The following is a 21,774-nucleotide window of genomic DNA, read 5'->3' on the forward strand; positions in this document are numbered from 1 at the left end:
CATTATTAATATTGGCATAGCCTACAGGCTTTTAGTTGTATGGATGCACTTAAAATACTTTCCTGATGCATCTTAGACTCTGCATTTATGAGTAGTGACATCATGGATTCTCTGTGATATGTTCATTACATTAGGCAAGACACAATGTGCTGAAATGCCACTTTCATTTTCCTTATTCCCTTCTTTGTTTTCTTCATTGCCTTTCAGCAAGATGTAGACAACCCTGTGGCAAAAATATGGAGTGTGTGGCACCCAATATTTGTAAATGCAAGCCTGGTTATGCTGGTCATAACTGTCAGGCTGGTGAGTATGGCATGTTTGTTTTGCCTGTGGTAACTCATATGCACAAATTAATGATTTGCAGAGTGCTGCTGTTTTTTTTTTTTTTTTTTTTTACAGCTCTATGCAAACCTGAATGCAAAAACCATGGGAAGTGCATTAAGCCCAACATCTGTGAATGTTTACCTGGATACAGTGGCTCCACCTGTGAGGAAGGTAAATGTAGCAGTCTTTGCTTTAAAATCCATAAGTACCCAAAGGATGTTGTGAACAAGTCCCATGACAGCTTGTTCTGACAGCATGAAGATGTGTTCATTTTACTGTCACTTCAACAGAATTCTTGAGTTATGTTTTGGTGTATGTCCTGATTTTCTTGATACACACTGTAAATGTTGCTTATGATTGGATATTCCTAAATTTAGCTTTCACATTAAGTAGAGCAGTTCACCAGTGAATGTAGTTGCCTCTAAGCTAAACACTCCTGAAGAGTGGGAAGCACAGTCTGGAAATTGTGTCAGCTTTCTTTTTTTCAGGGTGACCACCACTGTTGGGACTCTGTACTATTGATGTGAGGTTGTACTTATTTCTTACTCTTGTCAAAAGGCATATATAAAGGCATTGCATATATTTCCTTATTTTATTTCGAGTTTTTTGCTCACTGACAATTATTAACATTTCATTTTTTATAAAGCAAAACCAGTCCATGCATCTTTCTAGAGGCAATTTCTTGAACATAATTCTGTATCTGCAGCACATTGTAAACCACCGTGTCAAAATGGAGGCACATGCTTGGCCAGAAATCTCTGCACCTGCCCATATGGTTTTGTGGGACCAAGATGTGATACAAGTAAGCAAAAGAGAAAAATACGCGGCATTTTTCCTGTTCTTCAAGAGCAAGGAAGCAAATTATGGTTTAAATTTTTTATGCCTTCTGTCTAATGTTAGCAAATTACATAGTACCTGTGCCTCTTTGAACATTCCCATACCTGGGCTTTCTGAACATCAAGTAATATTTGCACATAACTGTGAAAACATAATGCACTGCAAATAGTTTATATTTTATTATTCACAGACATGGAAAAATTAAATACATTTTGTATGTGATATTACCTTTAGAAAAACCTGCAGATGTTTCATATGTCCTGACAGTTTTTTAATTTATTTATTAGCTCAGATTGATTAGATACTGGCATACATTCAGAAGCTGGTGTCAGTAAATGGTTTGTCAGAAAGACTGGGATACAAGAAAATTGAATTCAGAACTACATTATGGTGTCTTTTCTCCTTTTACCTGGCCTGAAAATTGAAAAAATTGCTGTGATCATAGCTGAAAGATTGGAATTACTTTGTTTCCCATAAATTGTCTTTTACATATCAAATCATGCACGCTCCAATTCAGCAAGTCCAAATTTAGAATAGATTTTATATGGGTAATTTGTATCCTTCAGAGAATCCAAATTTAGACTTGCTTTTTCTATATTGTTCACCTGAATGTACCATTGCATTATTGACCCTGAATTCAGAAAATCCTGTGTCTCCTCCTCAAATCCCAGGACTTTTGGTTTTCAGTTTTTCTTGTTCTGATTTCAATTCTGACAAAAAAATGCTGCTCTTTTTGAAGGAGTACTGAAGGGAATGAGATGTTTTCCTGAAGAAGTGATTAATGGTTTTCCCCAGATGTGATATTTTAATGTCTTTGCTTGTCAGTCTCATGTTCCTGTGTGCATGCAGCTGCGCTTGTATCACGTAACACATTTGTCTCTTAGTATTGCATTTCTCATTTGGTTTAGAATTTTTACCTGAAAGTCTACATTTTTAACACTAAATATTACCATACCATGGATATTTGCATGGAAAGACATTTTATTTACCTTTGTCATCTGTGCTTGCTGTTATGGGTTTGAGACTAGATTACTCTGTTCAGCAATTCCTCTTCAGATAGGAATTGTATGTTACTTCCAGTGTTAATTTCTGGGAAAGAACTGAAAAACAAATCAAGAATAATTTGTGATGTGTTTCTTTCTTGTTCTCCCATCCCCTGTCTCCTTCCCTGCCTTATGTTTTTGCCCACCTTCTTGGATGGTAGTGGTTTGCAACAGGCACTGTGAAAATGGTGGCGAATGTCTTACTCCAGACACCTGCCAGTGTAAACCTGGCTGGTATGGACCTACCTGCAGCACAGGTAACACCCCTGCAGCTTCCTTGTTCCTGGGAGAGCATCCATAGGACCTCCCATTGTTTGACATTTGGAACTGCATGACTCAGGTGGCAACAGTGGGCAGCTGCTCTCTGCTGCAGTGCTCCCACACTCCCCTGAGTCTCTGCAGGTTAGTTCTGCAGCACCTCTGGGGATGTCTTCTGCTGATCCTTTAATTTGGGGTAAAGATTCTATGAGAATGACATTATCTGCAGTTATCTTAGGTGTTTAATTCCTGTTCTTGAAACAGAAACACATATTTTATAGACTTTATTTGGATGTTATGTTTCCCACTCTTCCTGACCCTATTTCTGCAGCAATGTGTAATCCTGTGTGTCTCAATGGTGGCTCCTGTACTAAGCCAGATGTTTGCCTGTGTCCACATGGATTCTTTGGTGCCCACTGTCAGAATGGTAATATTTTCTTTTTTTCTTCTCCCCACTCCTTAGTTGCCATTAGTTGAGGAAATCTGTGAGAAAACATTAAGACACAAAATTAACAGTCAAGGCATGTACCTGAGTGTGGCATTCACATTCTCTGGACAGAGAGACATAATTCTGTCTCACAGGAGAAGCACAGGGAGAAGAAGAAAAAACAATCTTTATCTCTGCTCCTTTGTTTTCTCCATGTGGAATTTGGTATGGAGATTGTTTACCTGAAGCGATTGCTTGATTGGATTCTGGTGAAGGTTGTTTGGGTTCAATGACCAGTCAGATCCAGCTGGGTCTCAGGCTCTCAGCAGGTAGTCACGAGTTAGTGAGTTGATAGGTAAGTAAGAAGTATGTATGGAGAATAGGATAGTCTCTCTTGAAATAGTATATTAATGTAATATAGTATAGTTTTAATAAAGGTATCCTTCAGCCTTCTGACCTGATGACATAAAAGAATGATGACATTATTTTTTAGATTTTTTGGTTGATTCAACAGCTGCCCAAGGAGAATGAAGACTCAAAATTAGTCTTGTATTCCACTCAACATTTAAGCAGCTTTCATCCAGTTCCATTGTATGTTATGTGTAGTCTGGTTACTTTTGTACACATACAGTTGCCAACCTTGACTCCTTTTTATCTGATTTTGTCTTTACTATTGATTTTTACACCAAACCACATTAATATGAGTTTTGCAAAGCAAGCCTGATAGTATTGAATGTCTGTACAAGCTGTCAGAATCTTACTGTTGCACTCCTAGTTTTCCAAAAGTATATCACTAAGTTAAAATGCTAACTACAGCCTTTTCCTCCTGTTTGTGTCTTTTAGCTGTCTGCAGCCCTCCTTGTAAAAATGGTGGTCATTGCATGAGAAATAATGTTTGTACATGTCCTGATGGATACACAGGCAGAAGATGTGAAAAAAGTAAGCCAGTGTTAAAATCTTCCTGTGGTCCAAAAATAACAATAAATTATTCTGTAATCAGTTAAATGTGTTAAACAGCAGATGTTTTTGATTTTAAGGTGTCTGTGAGCCAAGGTGCATAAATGGAGGAAGATGTGTAGGCCCAAACATTTGCTCTTGTCCTTCAGGATGGAGAGGAAAAAGATGTAACACTCGTAAGTACCTTGTAGTTACCAGGAGAACCATACCTTAAAAGTAATACGAGACTCAGGGCAATTCTGCCCACGCAAGTAATACAAAGTTAGTGCCAAAGAACTTAGGAATATATACACATTGAAAAAACAGTTGTCTATATCTTGGCAGCAAAATTTAGGATGGAGAACTAATACCATGCAGTTCTTAGGCTAAATCATGGGACCGAAATATCTGTGAAATCCTTGTATAGCAAATATTATTTGTTTCTTTCTGGATTCTTGTCTAAATAAAAACATCTGCATATCTGCAAAGAGATGAGTCAAAAAAGTGAAAGAAATCAAATTTGTGCTGTAGGATACAAAACCAGATATAATAGAAAAAGAAGTTCAGTGAAATATTGGAAAACTGGAAACAGTTGGACATGATGTGAATAAATGATGCAGCGGGCACAAGTTCTTTAGGACAGGTAGAAATTGGACTGTGATGGTTGCACATCTGTGGGTCACATTGTATCTTAATAAAGATATTGATGGTACATAAATAAATTGTGTCAGCATGGATAAAAGCACAGTCTGCAGGAAAATCAGCATGAGGATGGCTAAAATGTTAGTGTCTGTCAGAGTACCCACCCAAGGTTTGAGAACTGATGTGGGCAATATGCTCTCTAATGGCATGGAGGAAAAATAAATTTTCCTGTATTACTTTCTGTAATTATTGAAAAGGGGTTGTTTTTTGAAAAAAATTACTGCCAGTATTTACAGGAGTAAGATATTCTTGGACACTGTGGAGGAGAGATTTGATTATCAAATAATCATCTATGAATAAATGGAAATAATTGTGGGTTAGATCATGGCTTAATAAGCAGAGACAAATGTGCAGACAAATGGGTCATAGAAAATAACATTGGATCAAATATTCTTGAATTGATTAATTGGGTGCTCAGTTGAATGATAGACAAAAGATCTGTCACCAAGAGACAAGGTGTGTCCTTTAGAAAGGTAAATTTGGAAAAAATAAAGCTCTTTAATGGTCCTCTCTTTATTCAATATTTCAGGCTTTTGTAGAAATCTGTGACACAGCAGAACCTTTGAATGTACGTTTTGGTTGTAGGGCTTTTTGTTTCCAGTTGCCTCTCTTTAATGTCTTGTTGGCCTTAGACACATATTTGAGTGAAGATGGGACTCTTGTGTGTGAAAAGCACTCCACCTATCGTGAGCATCCTGAAATCTGAATAGTAACTCATTGTAATCACTTGGAATATAACCATACTTTTTGATGATGTTTGTGCAGCAATCTGTCTTCAGGAATGTAAGAATGGTGGGGAGTGTATTGGACCGAGTACCTGTCATTGTCCTCCACAGTGGGAAGGATTCCAGTGTCAAACACGTAAGAATGATGCAACCTGAAACTTCGTGCTTCTGCACAGCTCAGAATGCTTCAGCCATGCACAGTGCAGAGAAGTCCTCCTATACCGTGGATGTAGTTTATCCACATCTGTGTCAAAGGCAGGATAAAGAGTAGAGATGGCTCTGCCCATTCTGAAGCCCTCCAGGATCTGGTGGCACTCTGGGAGCATGGCAGTATGTGTTGGTTTGCTCCAGTGCTATATGCTGCTGCACAAGTCCTGAGAGGCCATTGTGATAGCTTGAAATAGCAAGATGTGCCAAAAAAACACCTTACTCATGTTCTTTGCTCAGTCTCATTCATGCCCTCAGCATGTTCTCACATTAAATCTGCATCAAAGCAGAAGGGGGATGGGATAGACACAAGAACACTGTTGGCTCCATGTGACCTTGAAGTCTCCTTACGCCAAGGGGTGTTACCCTGTGAAAACACCTTCCAAGGTCTTGGTTCCTATAACAAACAGAATAGGTATCTAGAGATAGCATCCATTCTCCCTTCACCAAGATGTGTCCCTCATATGTACCTCTCTTGTTTTAGCTGTGTGCAACCAGAAGTGTCTTTTCGGAGGCAAATGTGTATTGCCCAACGTGTGCTCTTGTCGTCCAGGTTATACTGGAGTCCTCTGTGGGAAGAAAATTCAGGTACAGGTAGAGCCAAGACACCGTCACAATACAGTGATTTGGGAGTTAATTAACGAGTCCACCCATGTCCAGTGAAGCAGCATGATATATACCAAATGTGTATTTTTTTCTGATTTCTTCCTTTCACTCTGCAGCGAGGGAAAATTAATGGAATTCCTAAGAGCTTTTCCAAAAAGCATTATTAGGGTCTTATACTTACAGAATTGTTCTCAGCACCAAATGTAAACTTCCTTTGTTTCAAATTAGGCTGATTGTCTCTTGTCATGCAGTAGGAATTGATAACTATCCTCTTCACAACAACCACTATTTTCTTTTCCAGAATCTAACCTCATTTTAGGCAAGAGTATCCTATTCATGACTTTCTTAGCTTGCATCAGGTCAAGCCCTGATCTTTTCCCAACTAACTACACTGCTAGTCAGTTCATCAAATGTAACTTGGGAATAACATTACTTTTTTGCATCAGAGGCAATGATGACCATTTCTCTATTTTATCATGCAATTTTCTGTTGGATTCCCTTTCTTGAGTGCTGATGCTCACTCACTGAAGTAATTTGATTAAACATTCTGTTAAAACTAACTGGTTTGTGATGTCTGAAGTAAAAGCATTCTGCTCCTCTTGCATCATCTATGGTGTTTCTTTTCTTTTAATTTCAGTGGATTTAGACACATTTGTGCTGCCAGCAGAATTGAGAGATGGAGTATATTTGTTTCAGAAATTGAAACAAAGAAATGCTCATACATATTTTGAAAATAGACAACTAATCATCCTATATCAATAAGACTGTAATGTTTGTAATATGGATTTCCAAAACATGACCCAAAGAGCGAAATAATTTTGATTTAACGGTTTCCATAAATATGTCCTGCATAGAGTTAGTCTATTTTTAGTCTAAAAAATATATATATATTGTCAGTCAGACAGACAGTGTATCATATATTGATCAAAATGGCACATTTTCTTAATGAAACAAAAAAAACTATAAGCCCAAGTTTCACTTAATGTTTCCATTCTGCTTATCAGGCAAGCAGAGATTCCTTAAAATTGTTTAATAAACTTAATCATAATAATGGGTTGCCTCAATAAAGTCTGGTTTTAATATTTGTTTTCTCTCTCCAAGGTACAAAGACATCATGGTTGAAGAAGTGTGGCAATTCAATTGCAATGCTGCATGGATGTATGAGACTTGAAAACAGCAAAAGGGTTGAAAGCAATTACAGAGTCATTTAAATAAAAGGAATATTCAGAAGCCTTATTTTAAAAGATTCATATTAATCACAGTTGTTGGTGAGCTTCAAAACAGCAATCTTATAGTCATTAAAACAGATGTATATTCCTATAATTTTTTGCTACCTCAGGTACAAACCCCACAGCCTCTAATATTCTCATTGAATTCTCAGATCAGATGACTGAGCCTAAAATTCTGCCTAAAAATCCTGTTTATTCAACTGGACTGTGGAATTTCTGTTGAGGGAACAAGACTGTAGCAGCTGTTGGGTGACACTAGGAAGGAAGGCAGCACTTCTGCACTTGTGAATGGTACCTCCTGTTTACAAACACTGTTTACATATATATTATTTGGCTGTGGACAGAAGAAAAAGCAGAACTTGTTTTTCTTGTTTTGTATTTACATCAGTCCTGTTGTTATGATAAGTCAGTAGCAAGGAAGGAGGAGAAACCAGAACTAAGGCTGGGCTACTACCAATGAAGGCAAGGCCTCCTGTCCTGTTAACAGTCAGCCAGATGCAGAATGACTCTGATTTATCTGTGACATGCCTTTGCAGCCAGAAGCCAGATCCCAACTTTTCATTTTGACTTTATTACTTACAGTCATGAAGAGCCAGCTACTGAATTATTCCTGTGTCTGTAAGACTTTTATGCACCTGTCTGAGATGGCAGTCAGTAATATGAGGAAATTTTGTTCCCAGTACTCTTAGAGAAATTTAACAATGCTTTCAGCAATGCTGAATCTTAAAATAGGAATAGTAAGAGGAGGAATTTGTTGTACATCATGCCATCCGTACTCATCATGTCAGAAAGTATTTGTAAAGACTTCACAGAGGATTTTTTTTCCATTACCAATTGCTCCAATGAACTGTTAGCACCTGCCAGCTGCCAGATAGTTTTTGAAAAAATAAAATTCCAGTTTTTCTGAAGCTTCCTACAGAGGACTGCTATCTTCTCCTAGAGCTGTGAAAGACATGCAGTTGCTACCATAACAATGTGAGCTCTGGTAATAGACATGAACATCCCTTTAGCTAAGACATTGACGTTTACTGCTTTGGTTTTTTAAGCCAAAAATAAACGTCATGACTTCCGGTTCTCCTGAGCAATATTCAGTTTACATACCCTAATTTTAAACAGGAAGAAAATAGAGGTAATTTTGCCATTTACTGCCATTCTGGGATGCTCATTACAAAATCATAGCTGTTACCAGCTCTCTGCCTAGATTTCTCCTCACCTATTGATAGTTTCTTAAGTCATCTTGCAAAGTAAGCTGGCATTTTGAGAGCTTAGCATCATTCCAGAATGATACCTCATAGATTTCCAAATGCCTGACTGGTGTATTTAAAAAATGTCCGATTTCCCACTTGCATTTTAAATTTCATTGTTTCTATAGTTTCTTTCAGTCAGGCATCCATGTGGCTGATAGCCTGATGATCTGGGAACCATTACATTATTTAAAACCTATTCCTCTTGGACATTTCCTTTCTCACATCTCACAAAGATGTCGATGAACAAAATCTGATTAGCTCTTGGAACTGTTTTGGATACACAAGGTACTGAAGAAGTTTTTAGAGTACAAACACACCAGTATCACATAACCTCATTGTAATCACTGCTGTTCATGTGTCAGTTACAGAGATACTGTGCAAAAAAGATAACATCTGTCTGGAGCACTGCTAATAGTACTTTGGTTAATGAGTTTGTGCAATCCTTCACTCACAAAACTTCTAGAAACTCACAAAATTTCTAGAAACCTAGAAATGTGCATATCTAGGATTTCAGGCTCAATAAAGGGTTTTTTTATTATAATTGTTAGTGCTTGCTGCTTATTTTCAATGACTTTAAAGAAAATTAAAGAAATTACTTCTTTTACATTTTCCAAATGCAAGCTGTGTGAACAAAAGCACATCCAGAGTTTTGCTACGGTAGCTAAAAATTCTCAGTGCTAAGTTCTGCTATTTTTGCTATTTTCTAGCAAGCACATGATGCAGAAAAATTATCAGTACATGCAAAATGCCAGATAGCTACTTCAAAACTGCCCAGTAATTATGTGATTAGTTGAAACTGTTTTGTTACTACATTGCCCATCGTACACATGAAACAGAATTCACTGTAATTAGAAAGCACATGGCAACAATACAGTAAAATTTCTCGCAGATTTATAGAGAGGGCTTGTGTACAGAGGTTAACAGAACTGCTGAAATTGTAACCTGCAATTAGGCCCAAAAGATTTAGGGGATGTGGGAGTGGGGAGAAGGGTTGGAGTTGACACAGTTCCACTCTGAAGGAATGAAGGGCAGCTGTATCAAACTGAAGATTTTGCAGTGATTTTTACTATGTTATGCACAACACCAGTATCTTAGTTGAATTTTCTTGCATGACTTTTTTAGACACTAAAGAGTGCTGGAAGGTACCTGTGTCCATCGTCCATTTATTACCTGGTTGTACTACAGTTCCTCTGCAGGCCAGCAGAAATTCTCCCAAGTGCACATTGGCTTTTGCCCCTGATCTTGAAAAGATCTTTTAAAATGCAGTACAGTGAATATTCTCTGAAGGAAGGGCTTGTATCACAGAAGATACCACAGATAATCATGTTGGCTATGATTTAAAAATAAAACCACAAGTGGACCCTATGGGAAAGGCTCTTTCTTTTTACAAAAGTTAATTATATATTTTCATAGCTGAGAAGAGAAAGCAAGTTAACATTTCTATTTACCAAAAGCAACTCGTGAAGAAGTATCAACACAAGCCCTAAAGTAAATAAGTATAAAAACTGAAGCTACTTCACAAATTTGCTACACCCACTCCATTATTTGTCCAAATGGAAAAACTCAAAGTTTAAAATCTCAAAACATAACTTTGGGGTACATATACAAACCCAATGCAGAGCTTAGAAAGTTTTGCTAATAACTAAATTTGTTTATGCAATTTCTGTCATTTAAAGGTGTCACATGCTGGTATCAGGGCATTTTACCTGACTTCTGCCCACAGCTCAGCTTAGCTAGCAAATGGTATTTTACAGCTAAACCAAATAAATCCATTCTTGCCAGAAGCACTTGGAGCAGAAGAGAAAACATTAATAAAAATGTGCACGTAAATAAACTAAAAAGAAGAAACACCTCACCTTTCCATGCTCACTCTAGAAAGACAGAGTATTAAAAGTGCAACCACTGCAATACCCCTAAAATTTTTACAGTTGTTTTAGTGAAAACCAGCATCTATATAAGGTGTTACAGTTAGCTCTAATGAAGAAGGGAGCTAGCACGTTCTGTGTTGCTTTTCTCAACCTTTGAACTGCATGTATGACTTATCTCCCCACAGGAAGACAAAGCTATCACCAAAAAATACATGCTCTAACTAGTGTGTTCAATCCTCCAGTGAGCAGAAAACAAAAGACAAGAATTACTGACAGTTCTTTTATTCTTTTTAGTATGTTTAACTGTGAAAATAATAATCTGGGGACGCAGACTGTCATTAATAATACATTCTAAGATTGTTCAACTCTAACTAGAAAAATCACTTTTAAACTGAAAGTTTAATTGAATGATAAGAAGAAATATTTCTTAAAATCAAAACAAAACCAAAAAAAACCAAACCCCAAAACCATGAAGAACACTGTAGCCAGTAGATGGTGGTATGTTCAAGTAGTATTTCGGAACTATGCCATTGCATTCTGTGTGGCATCAAATTGCTGCTTACTTCAATAATTTCTAAACAGGAAATTAAATTAGCATTTGTTTTGGCCTGTTCAGAAACACCATTTACAGATCTTTCAATGACTGCTTCTGGTCTCTTGCTCCTGACAATGCCAATAGCTCTTCCAGCTTCTAGTCAGTCAGTAGAAGTCAGTCTTTTTGGGAATAATACTGAGATACTATGCCTCTTTGTATTTACATAGTACTGATTATTTATTCTAAATTTTGGGTCTGGTGCAAGTAACTTTTTTCACATTCATTCTCCAGCAAACAATATGTCACCTAAATATTCAACCTAACTCCTGAATTTCTAAATTATAGTATGATGTAGTGGACTGTGACACAGAATTACATCATCATCATCATCATCATTATAAATTAATGAAATCATCTTTTCCATACTTGAGAATCAAATTTTCACCAGCAGGTCTGAAATAGCCAGTGTATCCCAGCAAAAGCAGCACCAAAAAATGTGCATTCCTCTTATGTTGTGCCCTGTCCCTGCAGGAAATCCTTCACAACATCTCTGCAGCGTATTTCCTCTGAGCCTCCAAAGCAAGCACAGGAGAAAGCTCAACTATACAATTGCTCATAACAGGAAAGAGGAGTCTCAGGAACTAAACCACTGCCTTTCAATTGCCCTCTGCACGCTTGGGCATCCTCTTGTAGAGAAGACTGGTAACTGAGAAGACCCCATTACCTTTACCTCTTTGCTCAGTGGCTTGTAATCCCAGGAGAAACAGGTCCTAAGTGACCTAAATCACTGCCCATGACAGCTACATGTTCTGGTAGTTAAACACAGTTAAAATGTTGTTCCAACAAACGGGCTAAAGTAATGCATAGCTAAAATTCTCACACACACAAAAAAAAAAATATTCCAGTTTAATCTAGAAGACAATGAAAATCAATCCCCCTTCCCCTGCAAAAAAATTGATCTGAAAGTTCACTGGTTCAGTTCGCATGTTTTGGCAAAACTTTCCTCAACAGTGCCATACAAAAACCAGCACAAATGAGACAAGGAACAACGAACATAGGAGACTCAGTCCATTCTGCAGCCCATTCGAAAGGCTGCAAAACCTAAATGAAGCCAAACAGGAACATCTCCAGAAGACAACGTAAACATCCCCCACACATGTGATTTGTGACAGGCACGGCTTTTCCTCACTGCTAGTCTGCAGCCTCCCCTTATACTGCTCCCATAACAACACAGTCTTGAATAGCATAGAATTATCAATGTCTCCAGAAGAAAAATTAATTTCCCTGTCTCACTGGGGTAAGGAAAAGAAATAATTGCATGTTGAGAGATGATCAGATAATATGACCTTAGAAGTAGTCAAGATAAGGACTTTTAGAGTATCACCATGGATTAAGCTTTTAGAAAGTAACAGCAGAATTGACTGAACAAGTATTGGCAGGGGAGTGCTAGTTGTTGGGGTTTTTTTTAACACTGTTTAGCTGATTGAGATCCAGATCAGATTAGAGGGGGAGGGACAGGAAGCAGACATAAAGTGATAACCATGACTTAAATAAGATGCTTTGCAGTTTGATAATGCAAAAGATGCAAACTCTGCAGGTTTCCTCTTGCAACTGTTTAATCTCAAGGCAAATTATATTTGAACTAACATTCACTTCTGATTATGTGAATTGAGGGCTTTTTGTTTCATGTGCTTTTAAAAAATATAGTTGTATAACACAGTAAGTCTAGTCAAAGCAGAGAAAAACCGAAAAGAAGAGCATAGATCTATTCTGACTTGATTTGAGGAAAATTTTATTTCAAGGTCAGCTGTATCAACCAAGCATAACACTTTTGCTTATAAAGAAAAAATGAGGAGAAAAGATGTCATACATTGCACACAGTTGGATATTTGTAACCACTTTCTTACAACCAGCAATACCTTCATTTCATATAGAAAAGCATGCACTTAGTATAGTGAGGACAAAAAGCTGTCTGAAATCAAGTTACCATGTTTATTTCCCCCACTGCTGCAGACTTCCTCTCTGTATAGTCACATAAAAAATGCAGCTTATCTTGGCTGAAGTTGCTTCATTCCTTCCTTTTCTTTGTACACTGTGGCCCAGAGTATGGCAGTCGACATCTACACACACTTGGAGCGATGCATTTCCCTCCGTGCTGGCAGGGCAGTTTACATACAGCTGAAATGAGACACCAGATACACAGCATGTCTTCAGCACAACACAGCATCATTTTTCTTTTTGTCTCACTGCGGTAGCAGAATTGTTCCCTGGTGACTGCACTGGGGCAGTATAAATAAAAGCATAATAGAAGAACTGAAAAGCAATGTCTCTCAATTTATGGCATTGTGGCCTTCACTGGAATACAGGCACAGTACGTCTAGTCTTATTCATGCTCCATTTCCCTTTTAAAATACTATAATTTCTGTTCTTTAAGGCACAGGCTTTTTTTGAGATGGATGCCCCCATAAAAGTGGGAGAGCAATAAAAATTCCTGCTGAAACTTATTCAAGCCAGTGCTTGGATCCACACCCATGAGGAAACAGTCACCTCATCCTAGCAGTATCTCTCATACTGCCCTCCTCTTCCCCTCAAGAGCAGAGGAGGGCTGAGTGGGCACAGCTTCAGCTACGCACCAGTTCAGCTGACAAGCCAGGGGCTGCAATTTATGTATAAATATGTACACCAAAAGAAGTCAAACTTGATGCAGATCTAGTTAGTTTGGGAACTGATTATTTTGACATTAAGAACCTGAACATTTCTGCCATTACTGCAGCTGCAGGGAGCTAAGCATTCTGTAAGATCTCTGCAACTCCCACACTTGGCTTTTAATATCACCCTCTATCTCAATACACTGATGAATATAAACCCATTTTGATGGTCAGTGGGAATATCAAAATATGACTTGTTAATGTTTGCTTGACCATATATATTGTAGAAGAACTAACACTAGCTGATTTAGTGCCGCAGCCATGCCCACAGCCATGAGAAAATATCAGATGCAAAGGACTAAATCCGGAGACCCTGCACCCACAATATCCACTTCAAAACCAATGTTTGCATGAGGGTGTTTTCAGACTCCCAGAGAGCAAAAAAATAAACCCTTGTCTTTTGTTGTCTCAGGATTATTGCCTTTAGCATCAGGGCAGTGCTGTTACAAGCATACAAGGCCCAAGAAGCAAAGATTAAAGACTTTATAATCACCTGCTTTTGTAATCAAAGTTTGTGAAAATGGAAGTGGTTGTTCAGCAAGAGTGTCAATATTAATCCTGATTACAGGCGGCTTTCAGAGTTCTAAGAACACATGGAGTTGATTCTATCAATTTATCCTCAAAGTGAGAAGCAAGTTTCAATTTTACGTATCTGTAAAATTTAATGAAGCTTCTAACCCACACCATTAGCAATAGTACTTCTGTAATTTTCAGTTCCATATACTGGGGTCTCAGTTTACAGACAACATTTCAGAAATACCAACGAAACACACCAAGTAATTAATTTGGTGACAACCAAAATCTGAATCTCTTTCAAAGTGAAAAAGTTATGTGTTTCTGACCAAATTGAACAGCCATCCACTCCCTATACATACTTGTAAGAGCCCCAGTATGTGAAAGCAGCTCTCAGTTACTATTCTAAGATACTTTCCCTGGAAGCTTTGTTAGGCCCTGAAGATTTGAACACTTTGATTGGTAAATCAAACAAGCAGAGGAAAGGATAAATGAAAAATGTCATAAGTCATTTACCTAAGTGACATGCTCTACCGACCCATCCAGCTGGACAGCTACAAATCCCAGGAGCCACACAAGCTCCATTATTCCGACAACCTTGAGGACAAATTGCTACAAGAAAAAGAAAGGGTAAGTCAGCAGGATTTATATAACTGATGTAAAAGAATCCTGACAGAATGAAAGATTCAGGATGATACAAGTCAAAATGGCAAAACACATTTTCTTCTAGGCCAGATATTCAACTGGTTAACTCCAAAAACATTTCCAGGACCATGGAAATGAAAAAAAAATATAGGTGCTGTATTATGAATCTTGGTTTAAATGTGAAAAGTTGTACACCTTGATGCAAAATATTTTCACACTATTTTATCTGTGTAAGTATCCATAATACTTACTAGGTCACTCATTTCTGTAGTAATGCAATGACATTTCCATACTTATTAGCCCCTTAATACATTTAAAATGTTTTTGTTACTGTAGTTTTAGAATTAATATAAATAGTTGCATGAACATAGACACGCACCTTCCTGACATCTTGACCCTGTCCAGCCAGAGGCACACAGGCACTTCACAACTCCATTGACAGAGATGCATTCCCCACCATTCTGACAGCCTCCTTCACAGCTTACTGTGGAAAACAGCATACACCAGGCATTTCAGAAGCAGCATAAGACTTCAAATAATTGTCTTTAAACAGCTATTCTGGCATCAACTACTTGTTTTATCACATCTGCAAAAACTAAAATTTCCACTGTTCAGGGCAAGGCACTGTTCTCACCAGTAACACCACTGTTTATCAGCTACACCACAGGAACTACTAAAATGCATATTCGAATCAAACTTGCCAAATCACAGTTGGTAAGCCAATAATACGTGGTGAAGGATTCACATATTTCCTTACCTGATGGGACCTACATGTAACAAGAGGAAGAAGGGAAGAGGATATTACTTTGACAAATGAAACTATGACTATAGTCAAGTTAAGCAGTGCCTTCCCAAAGGCCAAATACTTGAGTTAGCATCCTCATTTCAGAATTGTTCTACACATCAAAGCCCTGAAGGCCTCATTAATGAAGTGTTATTTATGCCAGACAAATGATTGGTATCAACTGTGGAGAGCACAATCACTGTTCTGTACAATCAAATGCTTCCTTTCACAAGCATGAATGTATTTTCTATACCACCTTCACTGTATTGAACAAAAACAACTATCCTTCACTGTAAAGATGGACAGTTTGGATGTCTGCTTGATAATTTGTAGATAAAATATCCAAATCTCTTGTTCAACCACAAGTATTGAGCACAATTTCAGCTAACATATTTTTGGCACAAATACTGAACATGCAAGGACATGCAAGTAAAATCCAGCACAGCTGGAAAAGCTTTTCAATGTTTGTTTGCATATTACTTTGTCACACAATATAAGTTAATGTATTTAATATTGATTGCATTTGACCCATCTCGGTAACAGAGAGAAGTGCATGAGGACTGTATGAAAGCAAATATTACTCCAGTCTTCTAGAAGGGCAAGTTGGACCCAGGGAACTACAGGCTGGTCTGCCCCACCTCAGCTCCTAGAGAGGGAATACAAGGACTCACTCTGGAAACCCAATCCAGCCATATTAAGGACAAGAAAATCCTCAGCAGGTCTTCACAGAGAGGGTGACCAAATGCTGGTACAGATTGCCCTGGGAATTGTGGAGTCTCTGTCCTTGGAGATATTCAAAAGCCATGAAGACATGGCCTTCAGCAGCTGGCTCTAGGTAGCCCTGCTTGAGCAGGGAGCTTGGAAATCATGACCTGCAGAGGTCCCTTCCAACCTCGCCCCGTCTGTGATTTTGTGAGATTTTGTAATTGCCCCAGACCATGCACAAGTTTGTACATGTACAACAGTGTTTTCTTGGATTGCCTTTTCCAATCCATGCATATATTCAATAGACTTCACAAACCCATCAAAACTTGTCGGAACCCAGAATGTCCCTTGGACACTCTTCTATGTTCTGGGCCCAGGTCTGAAGCATTTGAGACCCTGGAATGCAGCCACAGACCCCTGTGGCTTTGAACCTGATCCATGGAACAATTTGCCAACCTTGCAGGAAGAACAAGAAATCACAAAAGTTTAGATATTATAGTATAAGTAGTCACAAAGTGAAAGGAAGAATTTTTGAGCGCTCTACAGGGTGATTTTAGGCCTTGTACAGTTGGGTCTGAGTTTTGTACATGGGGGTCAGAGGTTCTAAGATGTAGGGATTTGGGTGTGCCCTGTCCTTTTTCCTTCTTCTTCCTAACCTCCATGTTCTTGGTGATGTTGGCATTCACAGATTGGTTTAGAGTAGAAAGTCACTATTCAATATAGGTGATGGGCACTGGGGGAAAACTATAACATTTAACAGGTAATGTATGATATAAAAGAGGGCACTAGTGCCCTGGGTGTCAGAGTGTGCCCTTGCCTGACTGCTGAACGGACCGCAGCAGCTCAAGGAGAAATCTTTTAGATAACATAAAATAAACTACCTTGAGACCGGACAACTGAAGACTACTGAGTCTTTCTTTGGAGGCACAGGCTGGAGGAGAGACTTTTCCACCTTTTTGGGCCACCCCAATCAGGGAGTGAGTTCCGACAAAAACTGGTCTTTGCTACTCCTTCTCTGTCATCTCCCATTACCTCTCAACAATACATTGCCACACACATCCTCAGTGACTGGCCCTCAATCTTACCATCTGCAGATACTACATAAAAGTTTCAACCACTTAATGCAGAAATATGTATCTATGTATATCAACAAATTATTTAGAAAGAATCTGTTATAGAGCTAAATGGAATATTTACATAGCACATAAAAAGGATATTTTCCAAGGCAAAAAAACTCACTCAGATTCTCCCAACACATTTCAGTAAGTGTACTCCATCCAATCCTCCTGCAAGCAAGCAGATCCTCTAGGCCATGCACGTCTTGATAGTAAGGTCAGAGATTTACAGAATTAAGGTCATTATTTCAAAGTGTGTTAGAACCAGGACTTGAGGCATCCTAAATTAATTTAGTCTGTTTTCAAACTCCTTGTCTTTCCAAGCTACCAGTTCCTTGGGTCTTACCTTTATGACAATATCTACCCCCATACCCAGGAGGACATCTGCATTTTCCAGGTCGGAGGCACTCTCCCCCATTTTTGCATTTTGGATAACATGTAGCTGTAAGACAGACAACAAAGAAAGGTTGGATAAATATTGGTGAATCTTACTAAAGTTTCTACTTAAATACGTAAAAAAAATGCACATTATTACATTTCCATCAGTTTGTCTTAATATTTTCTAAGATATATCTGCCATATCATCTTACACTGTTGATAAGGTGAAATCATTTCCCTGCACGAGGAGCACTCCACCACACTAAGATTTTAAGCACTCAAAACTAAGGAATGTTTTGGGCCTGGACAGAATAGGCAGAAGAAAGACCCATATTAAACAGGAACACAGCCAGACTGCCAAAAAAGCTTTTGATAACTGGAGAAATAACAGAAAATAGGTGATAAGAAGAAATTATTCAATAAAAAGATGTTGCAACTTGAGAGGCATCACGTGATTCTTAAGATGAAATATCAGACTTGTTACTGGATTCCTACGTTCATCTTCAAAAAACAACATGCTCTGTTCCTTATACCTCTTCTCTAAAATGCATCCAGAAGTAAGTCAGGATTTCTTTCTTCCCCACACTCTTTTTTTCCCTTTTTTTACTTCAGTTGGTTTTTCAGAAATCTTTCTGAAATATACAGTGTTTGTTTAGCAAGCATCCAAGATAAATGTAACTTTTCTTACAACTCTAATAATCTGTTGGGAGAAAAGCATCTATGATCATCACAAATCCTGCAATTTTTTCACTGCTGACAGCTTGGACAAGTTTGATAAGGTATGAATAAAAATCTCAATTTTGCCAAATTCTGAATAAATCCATTCACATTGCAAATGAATTACCTATCATGTAGACTCTTTGCTACTTTGAATCAGCCCTGCTATCTAAGAAAACATTTGTTTATTCACACACAGGTTTTAGAAAACCATCTGTTTCTGAGAGTCTCATCCGAGTTAGCTGCTAGTGTGAGATGAACTCTCTACTTATTCTTTGACTGGATGGGTAAAAAGTATGAAAAAGATGAACAATGAGTAACATCATCCCGATTTTGTCCTTATAGACTTATTGCACTCTCAAGAAACCCAATTGAAGAATAGAAGACTTTTCACATTAGTACCCACAGAATGAGTACTAGCAGGCAAAGAAAGGACAGTGATGTATAAAAAAAACCAGCCAGAGCTCAGCTCTCTGTAACTTTTACCAGATGCTCTCATTTCTTTGGAAGTGCCATGCAAGAGCTCCCAATTTAAGAAAAATTCTGTTTCTGTGTTATTTCACACAGTTTTCAGTTTGGTTTTTTTTTGACAGAACAAGGGATGAAACTTCATTTATCCAATTTTTTTCTACAGTGATGACCTTACGAGCACAAGGATTCAGTGGTTTCCTTAACAAGTCCAGTCAGTTCACCTCTCTAGTTCAAGAACTGATCTGCCTCTCCATCAGTATTTCACCTCTCCCCTAAACTTCAAAATGTCTAGAATCCAACAGTTTTTGAAACAGTTCATACAGCATAGTTTTTAATCTACTCTACACACTACATTAGCTATACATCATTTGTCACCACCTGTTAGCCTCAGCCTCAAAATGAAACAACACTCCATGAACAATTACAGTGCTGAATAAAATTTTCAGCATCTCATTTCAGAGTTTAAAAAAAGAAAAACAATCATGTTTCAAATAAAGGACATTGAAAATTAGAACAAATATTGTACAATTTTATCACCACTTCACATAGGACAACATGCAAAGGAACTCCTGACACTGAGTGATTTTTCAGCATTTAATAACCACAAGCTCTACAATTAAACTTTTATACAAGAAAATTAGAAATCTAAGGTGTAACATTGAACAGGGTTTAAACTAAAACTCTTCTTCACAATGTTCACTTTTGCATATTAGGTGGCATTTTCAAAAAATACTTTGTCTCTCCATGGAAACCAACAGGAATAGACTCCACCCTAGCTTTACACCTCCTACCATGGAAACGAGATGTACAAATGACTCTGCGTGTCAGGTAACATCCAGGCAGGAAACAACAGTACTTTTACAAGCATAGCGTATTCCAAATAAAAAGAAATCCAGAAAATAACCTACTTTCTACACACTCTTTTGATGTTTTTGTTAGTGACTAGTCCTGACTAATTGCACATAGAGATATTAATTAAATGTTGCTGTGGCTTAGAATGCTGTCAAGACTCTAAAAGCATTCAAGAAATAACTGGATGCAATCCTGTGCATTGCGCTCTAGGATGACTCTGCTTGGGCAGGGATGCTGGACCAGATGAACTTCTGGTCCCTTCCAACCTGACTGATTCTGTGATTCCTTAAATACTTCCAGGGAAGTATTTAAGCGTGCAGTTAAAACAGTAGGAGGAATAAAACACCAAAGCCTGTCCAGCGAGTGGCCTCTTACCCAACATCCAAGTGGCGAAAAGCTCTCTCCATAGGGAGAGATGACCCACAGCCATTTCTGACAGCGGGGTCGGCTTACTATCGTGAGGTCTTCATGCTGCCTTTTGCCTGTGCTCCATCACTTTGCTATCACTGCCTCACCCTACCAAAGAGTGCCTTAACGTCACCTCTTCTTCCACCTCTCCATCTTTCGGTCCTCCCCGGCACCCCACCACCCGCCGCTCACACCAGATCCAAACCCGATCTCCTCAGCCCTTCCCGCAGGGATTTCTCGCCGGAGGGCTGGCACGAAAGAGAGCGAAGGCAGCGCTTGTGCCCATCCCGCCGGCGCTCGGAGCGCCCGGGAGCGGCGGTCCCGCCCCGCGTTACCGTGCTGGCAGCGCTCGCCCTCGTAGCCCTTGGAGCAGAGGCAGGAGCCGTCGGCGAGGCAGAGCCCGCCGTGCCGGCAGCGCGGGCTGCAGGCGGCGGCCGGGCCGGGGCACAGCGCGCACAGCCACAGCCACAGCAGCAGCCTCAGCCGCGGCCCGCCGCCGGCCCGCCGCGCCATGGCCCGGCAGGGCAGCCGCGCCTCGGGCAGCTCGTCCCGCTCCGCTCCCGCTGCTCTCGGCTCGCTGTCCCCTCAGCCCCGTTCCTTCACGCTCCTCTCGCTTTTACCCTCTCGGTCCGTTCCCACTCCTCCTCCTCCTCAGTGCCGGCCTCCCCCGTCCCGCCGCCCCCCGTGCCGTGTCACGGCGGGTGGGAGCCCCCCCGAGCGCCCGTGACCCCAGCGGGTCACCGAGCGCCGGCAGGGCCGGGGGTGCGGGAAAAGGAGGCTCAGGGGTCACCTCATCACCCTCTACAACTCCTCGAAAGGAGTTTGGAGCCAGGTGGGGGCGTCGGCCTCTTCTCCCAGCGACAGGACAGGACAAGACAACATCCTCTCAAGCTGCACGGGGGGAGGTTTAGGTTGGACATGAGGAGGAATTTCTTGCCAGAAAGGGTTTCTAGACATTGGAACGGGCTGCCCAAGGAGGTGGTAGAGTCATCATCCCTCGCTGTTTGAGGAAAGACTGGATGTGGCACGTAGTGACTTAGTGGAGGTTTGATCACAGAATGGACTCAATCTTCTCAGAGGTTTTTTCTGACCTGACTGATCTTGTGATTTCATCTGCAGGTAGAGGCCTCCAACAGCAGAAGACCAGCCACCAGATCATCACACGATGGGTTGGACAAGGAGCCCACCTTAGCACCCGGCCTGCTGGCCCTGCCACCACTTCCAGGACAGCACAGCTCTGAGCTCCCACCCTGTTTGAGACCCTACAGACTCCGATTTCCATACACGTCTATCTTTAAATGTGCCATATGTGAATATCACGACACAATATTCAAAGGAGGATTTCAGAGAGAGGACTGACAGATGGAACTCACTGCCACCTGTCAGAGAGGAATGCAGGTCTCATAGAATGGCTTGGTTTGGAAGGGGCCTTAAAAATCATCTGGTTCCAACACCCCTGCCATGAACAGGCACACCTTCCACTTCAAAGCCTTATACAGCCTGGCCTTGAACACTTTCAGGGATGTGACATCCA

General features: G+C 39.7%; 2 protein-coding genes across 6 annotated transcripts in view; one reads left to right on the forward strand and one right to left on the reverse strand.

The window, feature by feature from the left end:
- The window catches only part of VWDE (von Willebrand factor D and EGF domains), a 36,687-nt gene extending 28,814 nt beyond the window's left edge, over nucleotides 1-7,873 (forward strand). For all 5 annotated transcript variants that reach the window (XM_068210107.1, XM_068210123.1, XM_068210115.1 and 2 more), the window contains 10 exons: nucleotides 208-303; nucleotides 400-495; nucleotides 1,031-1,126; nucleotides 2,366-2,461; nucleotides 2,794-2,889; nucleotides 3,733-3,828; nucleotides 3,927-4,022; nucleotides 5,293-5,388; nucleotides 5,944-6,047; nucleotides 7,167-7,873. In XM_068210107.1, coding sequence (XP_068066208.1) covers nucleotides 208-303; nucleotides 400-495; nucleotides 1,031-1,126; nucleotides 2,366-2,461; nucleotides 2,794-2,889; nucleotides 3,733-3,828; nucleotides 3,927-4,022; nucleotides 5,293-5,388; nucleotides 5,944-6,047; nucleotides 7,167-7,187 — 893 coding nt within the window. In that variant the 3' untranslated portion in view covers nucleotides 7,188-7,873. The remainder of the gene's footprint in view (nucleotides 1-207; nucleotides 304-399; nucleotides 496-1,030; nucleotides 1,127-2,365; nucleotides 2,462-2,793; nucleotides 2,890-3,732; nucleotides 3,829-3,926; nucleotides 4,023-5,292; nucleotides 5,389-5,943; nucleotides 6,048-7,166) is intronic.
- A 4,846-nt stretch (nucleotides 7,874-12,719) lies between these two features.
- Nucleotides 12,720-20,842, reverse strand: LOC137485592 (wnt inhibitory factor 1-like). Its single transcript, XM_068210146.1, has 5 exons — nucleotides 20,576-20,842; nucleotides 17,761-17,856; nucleotides 15,190-15,294; nucleotides 14,682-14,777; nucleotides 12,720-13,122 (listed from the first exon to the last, which is right to left on the reverse strand). The coding sequence occupies exons 1-5, from the start codon at nucleotides 20,751-20,753 to the stop codon at nucleotides 13,013-13,015; spliced, it is 585 nt and encodes a 194-aa protein (XP_068066247.1). The 5' UTR covers nucleotides 20,754-20,842; the 3' UTR covers nucleotides 12,720-13,012.
- Nucleotides 20,843-21,774: the final 932 nt, after the last annotated feature.

Source organism: Anomalospiza imberbis, chromosome 1 (genome assembly GCF_031753505.1).
Source record: "Anomalospiza imberbis isolate Cuckoo-Finch-1a 21T00152 chromosome 1, ASM3175350v1, whole genome shotgun sequence".
In the NCBI taxonomy this organism is placed as follows: Eukaryota; Metazoa; Chordata; class Aves; order Passeriformes; family Viduidae; genus Anomalospiza; species Anomalospiza imberbis.

What these genes read in the sequence shown, in the direction of transcription:
- LOC137485592 (XM_068210146.1), bottom strand. Translation starts at nt 20,753, where the DNA reads ATGGCGCGGCGGGCCGGCGGCGGGCCGCGGCTGAGGCTGCTGCTGTGG. An exon ending in GGGTAGATATTGTCATAAAG is followed by an intron (nt 15,295 to 17,760) that starts GTAAGACCCAAG and finishes TGTTTTCCACAG; the next exon opens with TAAGCTGTGAAGGAGGCTGT. An exon ending in AGGGTCAAGATGTCAGGAAG is followed by an intron (nt 14,778 to 15,189) that starts GTGCGTGTCTAT and finishes TTTTTCTTGTAG; the next exon opens with CAATTTGTCCTCAAGGTTGT.